At 40.1% G+C, this 12,573-nt stretch overlaps 1 protein-coding gene across 1 annotated transcript in view; it reads right to left on the bottom strand.

The window, feature by feature from the left end:
- adam19a (ADAM metallopeptidase domain 19a) overlaps positions 1 to 12,573 on the bottom strand; it is a 72,039-nt gene that overhangs the window by 39,053 nt on the left and 20,413 nt on the right. The window contains exon 3 of the mRNA XM_058067908.2: positions 3,924 to 4,000. Coding sequence (XP_057923891.2) covers positions 3,924 to 4,000 — 77 coding nt within the window. The remainder of the gene's footprint in view (positions 1 to 3,923; positions 4,001 to 12,573) is intronic.

Here is a 12,573-nt window from a genome sequence, read left to right as displayed (position 1 = left end):
TTTACTGACTCACCAGCCATGAACGTCACCTCACAAAAACACTGACTGGACATATCAGCTTTATGTCGGGCAACAGTGCATTTTCATAGTAACAGTTGGCGGAGGTCTGCTCTGGAGGTCTGCCAAGTACCCCTCTGTAGAAGTAGTCAGTTGTAACAGTCACTTATTATAGCGGTGTAATCAAAAAGAGGCTCGTCGTTAAGTCTTAGGTATACACAAGAAAAGCAGCTTTATATTTTATGTCTACATTGCCTTCTAAAGTGGGATGACACCGCCAGCTGGCACGACGCAGTTGAGTGACTACGTCAGTTGATACCATTATAACACATTAAAAGGGTGTACTCAAACAAAAGGGTGTACTCAAACAGGGACTGTGTTCACACGCCTGACTTTGTGGATTGTTTCCAGTCTTGTAGTATTTTGAGTTCTGGTTATTTATTTTGTGCAAGGTGTCCGCTGACTTGTGATTTACTTGTGAGGGGAGTGATCGTATTAAATGAGATGTCTTTATTACCAACACGGATGTACTCACAGAGGGTTGAACACGAGTGACTACTTCATACTTAGTTATTTCTTGAATTTACAACCGTGTCTCATCTTTATTAAAATGTTGGCAACTTTTTTTTAAGTAATTGTGACTTATTTCGCAGCCGTAATCAAAATGAAAAGCAGAGACTTGTGGAGTAAATGTCCGAGTTAGCAAAGAACTACAGAGTCAAATGGTGATGACACCAAATGGGCGACAATGCTTGGAGACAATGACTTCTGTTTCTAATTTTCATACTGACAGGCATGTTTTGTAATAAAGATATGTTACAAACCCAGTAGGACTCATGCAGTGTATAAGATGCAAACCATTTTGTCATTCAATCAATCACGTGTACGAGAAACCGAGGCAAAATCTTCAGGTACATTTTTTTTAACCCAAGTCACCAATGAGTATGCCGACCGTGGTTCTACTGTATTTTGCACCAGATTGCTGACTTCCTTGTGAGACGTGCACATGAATTAAGTGACACACTTAAATGTAGTCGAGGGCGAGTGAGTCTGGGTTTCACTTTCTTTGTAGTATTATTATTACTGTTGAGTCCTATAAATATTATATTATATGTTACATTATCCATTCATTTGTTTAGCTAGCCTTCAAATTTGTCACAAAAAAACCCATATTATTGTTCTAAGATTTGCAGAATATATCTAGTAGATTAAAAAAAATCACTTACTGACACCTTAGCACTCTCTTCTACTGTTTGTGTACTTCCATCTATGACTCCCAAATCCCTGACTGGGTTGACTGGGTCAAAAAAGATAGTTGGGACAGTTGAATATCGAAGCACGCTCCTTAAAGACATATTCAGTCCTAAACTTTTTTAAATCTGAGGCACATTATCAAAACAAGTGTCCTCGAAATGTGCCAAACATGATACTGAAGATATTGAGATACAGTCTAGTCCAGGGGTCAGCAACCTGCGGCTCCAGAGCCGCATGTGGCTCTTCAGCCTCTTTATTGTGGCTCCCTTTGCGATTCTTGAATATTTTTAACACCCGAGTGGGGAAAATGCACATCTTTTGTAATGAGTTTTAAAAAATCCAACTTTGTCTGAGACCATGAATGCATCCTGAGTGAGTTCTGACTGCTATCCAGTTCAGTACATGAAGAAAAACAAGTAATACTTACCTACAAATCTAAAAAATAAATTCGAGATAATTTAAAAACAGCGGAATGGGAACTTGTTTTTACGTTTACAGTAGTTTACACATACATTTATGTAAGTTTATCTCCAAAACTAGCAAGAGTACTCCAACTCGTCTTTTCTTATCTGAACTACTTTGATACCCCCAAATTCCCTCCAATGTTGTTTTAAACATACTATATGTTTTGCGGCTCCAGGCTATTTTTCTTCAGTGGGCATTGGGTAAAATGGCTCTTTTCATAGTAAAGGTTGCCGACCCCTGGTCTAGTCTAACTCAGTTTTCCCGATTGTTGGAGCAAAAGCCTGTCACACACAACTGGGCATAATACAAAACAAATACAGTATATAAAATACAAAAATACAACAACAAAACACAGCGTGTCCGCAAAGTGATGTCATTTCCTCCTCCTTCTCCAGTTTGTTTTTCAGTTGCGACGACTGTAAGAAAGGTTAAATATGCCAACATTCAAGCACACCTCTCACACTGAAAATATCCCTTTCAATGTTCATTTCATTTTCTACCACTTATCTTCATAAGGGTCGCGGGCGTGCTGGAGCCGATCCCAGCTGTCTTGGGGCGAGAGGCGGGGTATACCCTCGATTGGTCGCCAGCCAATCACAGGTCACATATAGACAAACAACCATTCACACTCACATTCATACCTATGGACAATTTGGAGTAGACAATTAACCCAGTATGTTTTTGGCATGTGGGAGGAAGCCGGAGTCCCTGCAGAGAACCCACACAAACTCCACACAGAGATGCCCGAGGGTGGAATCGAACTAGGGTCTCCTAGCTGTGTGGCTGTTATTTTGCAAAAAATAAAACTAAAATAAATAACATGAATTTTGGTGTCATGAGCGATCACATTCTTGCATGTGCTTGGAATTGTGCCCAGTCCAAGACCACCTCTTACAAATGTGCTAAAAGAGGGGCATCGTACCGCACCTGGAAGCGATTGAGCGCTGTACGTGTATAATGGGCCAAGGCATGGAACAATTGCACTAGACTTGGTCTCTTTCCAAGAACCTGGAACTGTAGCCAACAAAATAAAGAGGGAATACAATCTCCATGTTTGTTTGGGTGCCTCAGATGACTTGTCACACTGGCTTCCTTGTGCGTCTTGGACGTGCCTAACAGTTGCACAAATCCCAGACCTTGACTCATGCACAATCTAAACATCCTGCAACGTGTGCACATGCTTGGTTGCCATTCAAGATCTCAGAAGTGATGACACACTTTTATCATCATACCATATAAGTCCAATGGTAATGAACTAGCATGGCTGTGCTTCATGCCCACAGGAGCAAGGGGGCCCCTCCGGCAGATAAAATAACAGTAACATTCCCAGTAAGTACCTCCTCATTACTGTGACCTACATTGCCTGGTCCAAACTTGAGCTGGAAGTCGACACAGCCTGAGCCAAGTGGCCGAGCTGACTAATGACCAGCAGTTCTCGTCTCCATGACATCTCATTCATTCTTCACTCAATGCTAACTTTGACTCAAAAGATTTCAACCTTCCCAAGCGTTTGTCTCATCTCACTCCAACAAATCTGTCTCGAAGCATCTGGAATCCTCTGTATCTTCTAGCAAAATACACTTCCTACATCCAATTTATTCATTGATTTGATCTTATGTGCCAAAGGAACAAGAACTGTCAGTATTCAGTTAAGATTTATCATTCATAATGTAGTACAAAGTGATTGTTAAACACTTTTTTTAAGGTCATCTGACACAATTTTAGTGCACCATCGTTATGCTTAAGAATACTTCATTCATTCATTTTCTACTGCTTTTTCCTCACGAGGGTCGCGGGGGTGCTGGAGCCTATCCCAGCTGTCTTCAGGCGAGAGGCGGGGTACACCCTGGACTGGTCGCCAGCCAATCACAGGACACATGTAGACAAACAACCATTCACACTCACATTCATACCTATGGACAATTTGGAGTCGCCAATTAACCTAGCATGTTTTTGGAATGTGGGAGGAAACCGGAGTACCCGGGAAAACCCACGCATGCACGGGGAGAACATGCAAATTCAAGGGTGAAATTGAATCCTGGTCTCCGAGCTGTGAGGTCTGCGCGCTAACCACTAGACCGCCGTGCCGCCCGGCTTAAGAATACTTAATTTAGGCAAAAAAATAAGTAAAATATGCATATTCAAACCGCAATGTTGCAAGGGACAGCTGTAGTATTTCTGGATGTGAGACGAAGGGCAATACTCACTGGTTACGTTCCACTTGTAACACCAGTTGAAGGTCGCTGGAGGAGAGCACAATTTCCCCTCTAATTGGATGCTCATCCTGTTGGATTAAGAAGAGAGATTTCGAAAGTCAGATCATCATATGGAAGCAAAATCGCCCCTTTTCTTACAATACAGCATCCGTGTGAAAGCCGTCCCGATACGAGGAAGTCCACATGTTCAGTATATACAATAAAGTGTCTTTTAAACAAGGTATAAAAATGCTCCTGTTGCAGGAAATGGCTAACAAAGCACATAAAGCTCATAAACGCCTGTGTTCCACATTGCTTTGTCCCAGTCTCACCCCCATCTGAATCGTCTATTTCCTCTGTATTGTCAAACAGTTATTATATCCTGACACTCTATGAAAATCTGACTGAATGTCCTACCTGCCTGCATCAATTTTGGGGTTTCTTTCCTCATATATTTTCTTGTGATTGATTGCGCCTACTTTATGGAGCGTGTGATAACGCATTCGGTGCACACTTACCTTTCAAAAACTCATTTTTTTGTGTTGCTTTCAAACATGTTTATGCTGCGAGTCGTTTGATCCGAGCTACATCCAGGGAGGTTTTAATCTCGCAGGACTTTAATCTTCACCCCATGTACGCAGTCGTGTGTGACACGTATAATGTAAGTGAACAGTAACGACTGGAGTGACTGGTGCTTTTTGAGTTTCATCGGAATTGCAAGAGGATACCAAATCCTCTAGAGTGAGTGAGGAGATGAAAAATTGGATTGGGGAGATTTAGAGATGGAGGGCTTTAGTTGACCCAAACAGACAATGACAAGTGGAAAGAAGACAATGCAGGTGACAGGTGTTGAATAGATGCATGTTCAAGCGGCCAGCATGGGCCCTGCTACTCCACAGCTCGCCCACTGAGGTCATTCATTATGTCTAATCAAAATGCTAAGAAGAGTCAGGCTATCACTACATAGACACAGAAGATTGTCAGTAATAAAATACAACTGTCTCCCTATATATCATATATCTTTAGCCTATCCAATGTAACACGCATCCTACGCCTGTCGTAATCAAGCCCAAAACAAAAGAGAGTTGGAGGGGCAAACACTAGACCTCATGATGTACAGAAAACAAGCAACAAAACGGCACAAAAGACCATGGAAAAAAGGGTCTTGTAGACAAGAAATAACACCCCTATAGGCACCTTCACATTCATATACCCAATATCATACATATGATCAGAAAAAATAAGCCACTTGAGCCATAAATAAGATTAGTGCTTGTATATGTTTCAATAAATGTCTTACATGGACAGGACGCAACGTTGGGGATTCAGAGTTGAGTTTTAGTTGGAGTAAGTACGGCTGCAATAGTAGGCCGCGTTAATATAATGAGTACAGTGATGATGATGATGATGATGTTATTATTGTGCCTGTTGTGAGATAATTAAAACGGGCAATAAAAGTCTGTTGTTGGCGAATAGGTTTGGTGTGTGTTACTAATGACACCTAGTGGGAGGTCATTGTAATGCCTTGTATATATATATGTGTGTGTGTGTGTGTGTGTGTATATATATATATATATATATATATATTTATATATATATATATTTTATTTAATTGACAACATTTAATCAAAAATAATTTTATTAAAAAAAATAAAAATAAAATCCAAAAATTGTTACAACTATAATGATGAAAATGGTAATATTAATGATGATTATAATAATGGTGATAATAATAACAATAATAATGGTAATTATGATAAAGATTATAACAGTAATAATAATAATAATGATAATAGTAATAATATTACAATGATAATAAAGATTAGGATAAAGTCATGACAATGTCCAATCATGACATTTTTAGAATTTAATTTAAAATAATTTAATTTTAAGAATCTAAAAATTGTTACAACTATAATTATGAAAATGTAATGATGATTATAATAATGGTGATAATAATAACAATAATTATGGTAAAAATGATAATGATTATAACAATAATAATGATCATAACAATAATAATATTACAATGATAATAATAACAGTGGAAAAGAACATGATTATATCTTGCAAAAAGGGGTAGGCATTTATAAGCTTTTGCTTCAGCCTACTCCTTTTGGGCTTGTGATCAGATAGTTGAATACAAATGTAAATAATGGAAAGTTATATTTTGATTGATGTAAGAAATGCACTGTAATGTTTCATATATTTGCCTAAATAAAATAAAAAAAAAGATTGGCAATGCAAAAATTTGGCCAACTATACATAAAACTTCATAAAGCTTCAATACCCCTTTTAAACCAATAAGTACTGCATTTGAACAAAGCACTGGAGTGTATAAAAATCCTTGTCATCACTCTCATCCCAGTTGCAATTTAGAATGAGGTTTATATGAGGAGGAGAATAACATGTGCTGCAGCATTTAATTCCACTGTATATAATCAAACTGTAATCAAATCCCTCTAATTGTCAATCAGGAACACACATCTGCCGCTGGCGCACTGTGAATCTCATCTTGTTCATTTGTAGTGTATCCATCCGCGTGTCGCATTCAATAAGTCATCGGCAAACAATAGAAGGCTAACAGATTCGTGTTTCATTACCGGACAAACAGGCTGCAGATATGAGTTTCCATCACAGCGCTCTGATGCCTCTTTGGCTGTGATGTTGATGTTCCTCGTGCAGTCAAAGACATGTTGTCGTATTCAGGCTAATCACATGCACCCAGCAGCATCACCAACCACTCACGCTGGATCTTCTCTAATGACAAGCCGGCAGCAAACTATATACATATATAGATACACGCACACATATTTTCCACTGGATCTATCAAAAGGGAATCAATAAATTGTTACTGAGCATTACATAGACACTTTGTAACCAATGTTAGGTGCTTTTTTTCAAATTTAATCTGCAATTTATTTCCCACTCCAAAAAAACTAGCCTTACATGTGTCATTTGCAAGGAAGCGTTTACTTCTTAAAACAAGGATGTCCAAATTGTGGCCATTTGTAGACCGCAGCAGTCCACAACTGCTCTGCTCAGCTGGGAGTAATGCATTATGGGTAGAAGTTAAAGAGATGTTTGTTATTTTAAACTTGTGTTGGTACTTGTCTTGTATATTTTCCTAGCTAACTTTTCAGTGTCAAGTTGCAGTGTGATGACTTTAGCGTTCTTATTAAGATGACGCTGTGAGTTGGAGTCATACGGAGTAATAACATCCTGCAATTTCAGATGGGTTGACAAGGTTGCCGCGAGTTAAATGTTTTGCTTGTGATTGGCTCCTGACATTTGCTCACTGACTCGCGAGTGACACAGTATTTTAACGATTTAATCGCCCTTCATTTTAACGATGAAGGGCTGCACGGCTGTCAAGTGGTTAGCACGCAGACCTCACAGCTAGGAGACCAGGGTTCAGTTCCACCCTCGGCCATCTCTGTGTGGAGTTTGCATGTTCTCCCCGTGCATGCGTGGGTTTTCGCCGGGTACTCCGGTTTCCTCCCACATTCCAAAAACATGCTAGGTTAATTGGCAACTCCAAATTGTCCATAGGTATGAATGTGAGTGTGAATGGTTGTTTGTCTATATGTGCCCTGTGATTGGCTGGCAACCAGTCCGGGGTGTACCCCGCCTCTCGCCCGAAGACAGCTGGGCTAGGCTCCAGCACCCCCCGCGACTCTCGTGAGGAAAAAGCGGTACAAAATGAATGAATGAGTTGTTCTGAAGTATATCAAAGATGCCACAATATTAGAAATTGTATAAAGTCTAGACCGGTCGCCAGCCAATCACAGGGCACATATAGACAAACAACCATTCACACTCACATTCATACCTATGGACAATTTGGAGTCGCCAATTAACCTTACACGCCGGAAATTAGGTATAATAATAATAATTAATGAATTAATACAATCTTTTTAATGCCAAGCGCCAATTAAAAAAAAAAAAAAAAGCTTCTTATGGCCACCGGACCGCACTTTGGACACCCCTGATTTAAGCAGAACATCAACTAGCCAAAAGCTCAGTGTGGCAGTAACATCTCTTTAGCTTTTAACTTGGAATCTAAAAACAAAACAAAAGCACACAGTGCAAGGAAGGTCTAAGTGTGCAAAGTGTATCTGAACCTGTGCTGCATGAATTCATCTTAAAAACACTGTTCCTGAGGGCGATGGGTCCTCGCTTTTGAAATAGCCCCTGAGTGTGATCACTGGCAATCCAAACAGCAGTCCATCAATAAGATGAAGAAGCAAAAGAAGCAGGGTCATTCAAAATATTTACATTTCTACTTGCTACTCGACCAGAAATATTGATACCTCTCTCTAATAGTGTCAGGGTATGATCCTCCTCCACTGTGATGAAGCCTTCGGTCATATAACAAATCATCAAGAAAAAAAAAAAATCATTTATGCGTCACTTTCCTACCTTAAGTGTGCTCAAAGCACTTTCCAGTATGAGCTCTGAGTCGCCCACCCAACTGCTCTAGCTCACAGGCCAGCGAACGTCTTGGCCATTAGGAGCTACTTAAGCTGCAGCGTATGGCTCCAGGCGGGGGGATCAATCTCACGGATTAGACGATGACTTGTGCAGCGCACCCTCCTGAGCCACGGGCAGGGACGGGGAACTTCTCTTTACCAAAAAAAAAAAAAGTTTTGAGAGTGTATATACTATAACACCTTCACCATCACCTCTGATGCTGCTAACCTTTCTGTTCTCATTCGGGAAGAAGTAACCAGAGGGTTGGAAAGATGGATTCCGAAGCAGGGGTCCAGTCCTTTCGGAATGTGATGCAGTATGATGAGTGTCGACACGGTTTAGGGGAGGCAGCAGTCCTTATCGGAGAAAACCAGGTGCTAACATTACCGTACCTCAAGCTATGTGATTGTTTTGGGGAACTTCCATGCGGACGTCTTATTTGATCACTTAGAGAAAGGTCTATTGAGACTAGTCTTTCCAACCCATTAATCCATTTTTTTTAATAGCGCTAATCCTCTAGTGGTTAGCGCGCAGACCTCACAGCTAGGAGACCAGGGTTCAATTCCACCCTCGGGTATCTCTGTGTGGAGTTTGCATGTTTTCCTTGTGCATGCGTGGGTTTTCTCAGAGTACTCCAGTTTCCTCCCACATTCCAAAAACATGCTAGGTTAATTGGTGACTCCAAATTGTCCATAGGTATGAATGTGAGTGTGAATGGTTGTTTGTCTATATGTGCCCTGTGATTGGCTGGCAACCAGCCCAGGGTGTACCCCGCCTCTCGCCCGAAGACAGCTGGGATAGGCTCCAGCACTCCCCGCGACCCTCGTGAGCAAAAAGCGGTAGAAAATGAATGAATGAATGAATAATCCTCATTCAGGCGGAATTGGGGCAAGATGCGGCATACACATATAGACAAACAACCATTCACACTCATATTCACACCCGTGGACACCTTTATTTCTCTAATTCTCCAATCTCCCGACTGTGAGACCAACTTGCTAAGCAACAAACTGATATTCCATAAATCCAAACATTCCTTAATTTCTCTGACATTTGAGCGGATTACTTTATTTGAATCTTTTGCAACATAAAAACTAGGTCACCCAGGAAGATGTATTGATTAGATTAAAAACAACCACCTCAATCTTGCAAAACAAACCCAAAAAAAAAAAAGAATGTGACATACAGCCATTGCTCCTCCCCTGTTGTAACTTCTGGCAACACACACACACACGAATACATCGCCCCAGAAAGCAGAAAAAGCCTGGTAGGCTGGGGTGTGGTGAGACATATATAAATAAAAAACAACAGAATGGTGAGGCCAGAGAAGTAAGAGAACCAAGAAAGAAAAACAAGAAAGGGAAGGACATTTATTGGCTTGTACTCCTCCTTGCCTCATGTGTCGGCCATCTTAATGAGAGCCACATTTAGGTCAACATTGCTTTGCCTTTTTTTTTTTCCTCTCTGTCTTCCCTCTCCTTCTGCCTCCACCCCGCCGAGCCCCTTCTGCCTCCTGAGAGAAAAGCAGCACCAGCAGTGCGTTTTCGGCCGTAAAAAAAAAACAAAAAACAAAAAAAATAGCAAAGTACAAATGCAAAAACACGAGGAGGAACCAAGAGAGAGAGATAGGCGCACCATTTTCAATGCACACTTTGAAAAAGTAAAACTTTTGCAGTGGAGCGGGTTCAATCAGCACTATCATTCCCTACCGAAAATGACAATTGTGAACTTTCCACAAGCGGCAACCCTCCAGTGCTCAGTGGTCTGTGGGTTTGGCTAAAAAGAAACATCATAAAAATAATCATAACTGTGTTTGCTCATCTACCCCAACTGGTGTGGTACCAATAAGGTTGAGAAAGGAGTAAATAAATCAGGTAATGTTACTGTAATTTACACATATTTATGTAATTCCATTTCTATTTGTTATAAATTCTAACAAGAGAATACAAGATGTTGATATAAACATGTGTTTTGCGGCTCTAGGCTATTATTATTTAATGGGCAAGGGGCGAAAATGGCTCTCTTCATAGTAAAGGTTGCTAACCCCTGCAGCATAGAGCAACAGTTTTACAATTATCAACGTAAAATGGTTAGTGGGTTCATTTTTTGACTGATTGCATTCCATTTTGCTACATTAATTTCCCACTAAATCGTAACTTTCACATGGCATGAGTATAACATCTCTGGAAGCTAAGAGCAGCTCCGCTGGAATCCGTTTGCTAACCAAACCCCAATGAATGTGTCACCAACATGCACTAAAACTTTGTCTGAAATCCAAATCCTTTACGACAGAATACATTTTAATCCCCCCCCCTCAGACCCAATCCTGAAGTTGTTCTCAAGTGCTAGAAGAAAGTGGAAACGAGGTGTGATCACATTTAGGAGGGATTAAAGTCATGCACTAAAATAAAAACCTGTCACATTATAGTTAACACCTCCAAACAGTTTGAAGGGAAGCTTTTTTTTCCCAAATAGAAAAGAAAAAAAAATACTTTTTGGGGGTTAAAATAAAAGGTCAACCCACTCTTAATGCTTTTAGCGGTTCATCCGAGTCACTTGGTGATCATTCATGCTTTCACGCGTGGGTGTTAAATATGTAACAGTTCATTAACCTTCAGCTAGAACACGGTCCGCAATAACGGGGCTTGGCAGCGGCAATTATTACACAATCACATTAATCGCGCAGTCATGAATTTAGATTGTTTGTTTCATTTACTTGTTCATTGTGTACAAGCTGCTAAAGCACAGAAAGTCCCTGCACTGCAGCACCCCATTGGAAGAAGACTAGTATCCCCCATATGAAAGCGATGCCAGTGCAGTTTGAACACGCTGGTTCATCGTTATCCAGCAATAATTTATGAATTATACATTGTTTCTGTCAGATTTTATTATACTACCAGTATTAGATTCTCATCTTATTTCACTTATTTTATATGTATTATTAATTCTACGGCCATCTATGGCCTTGCCCTATATGGCTAAATTCAAATCTTGTGACTCTCAGACCTACTACTAATTTAAAGTTTAAATACTGTCCCACTCATGAGTCAATCATGAGCTATCAGTACACTCACAACAAGCTTATTAACACCATTGGAAACCACATGAGGTCATTATATATACTGTAACATAACAACATAAGCAGTTTTACTAAGATCTCTTTATGAACACTAAACTCATCACACAACAACTTAACATTCAAAAGGTATACCTCAGAAATATACAAACCGGCACCAATATGGGTTTGACATGGAAAAAAATTCCCATAATGCATTGTGTCTGAGCAACATGTTCATTGGGGCGCTGCAATGAACGTCAGCCTCCCTCTGCACTTTGGGTCCTCTGGGTGACTCTGGTGGACAAAGGCAGCATTGCAGAACCATCCACCATTTTCTATGCTGCTTGTCCTCCAATGAAATGCTCAAACGACATGCATTATGGGAAAACTTTTTATAAAAAATATCTATTTTAAACTCATTGGACATGTTCGTATATTTATTAGGTATACCTTTTGAGTGTTAAGTTGCTGTGTAATGATTTAAGTGTTGTTGGTAAGATGACACTGCGAATCAGACGTTTCCAATGGATTGACAAGCTCATGATTGCCTCCTGTCAAAAGGAGAACGACCTGAGCGACCTGGCCTCACAGACTTGAGTGTGGGCACAATATGCCATTTTTCGACGTGGAGGCCTACAGTATGTACAAATCAGTTTTTCCTCCAAGTTTAATGGGGGTGCAGATTATACACCAGAATTGAATGTAATCATTTTCATTTTTATCTGTGTTTTTCTTTTCTTTTTACTTTTCACTGCACAACCTATTGTATCTTACTTTTTCATCTATTGCTACACACTATTATCTTCTTTCACACAGGAAGACTGTGACAAACATGGAAAAAAGTAAGAAATCAGGAAGGAGCAAACACTTTTTCACAACACTGTATATTACCCACAATCACTGGAAGGGTTTTAAAGCCTGTGTGTGACAAATGAACACAGTGACAATAAATAGACCAAGCATTTCTTTCTGTTCCAGGTTGATATTTAAAGAGACGACATGATGGAGCACTCCATCCTAAGTGGACACAATTGAATATGTCTCTGTGACAGAGCATCACTGGCCAAATTCAATACATGAGTTCCTCTTTTGAGGGAAATTTACCGCTTCTTTGCCACCCTTTTTATTCCT

The sequence above is a fragment of the Doryrhamphus excisus genome, linkage group LG2 (assembly GCF_037039965.1).
Source record: "Doryrhamphus excisus strain RoL-2023G ecotype Guam linkage group LG2, RoL_Dexc_Guam_v1.1, whole genome shotgun sequence".
NCBI classification, from domain to species: Eukaryota; Metazoa; Chordata; class Actinopteri; order Syngnathiformes; family Syngnathidae; genus Doryrhamphus; species Doryrhamphus excisus.
This window is presented reverse-complemented; position numbering and strand designations above follow the sequence as displayed.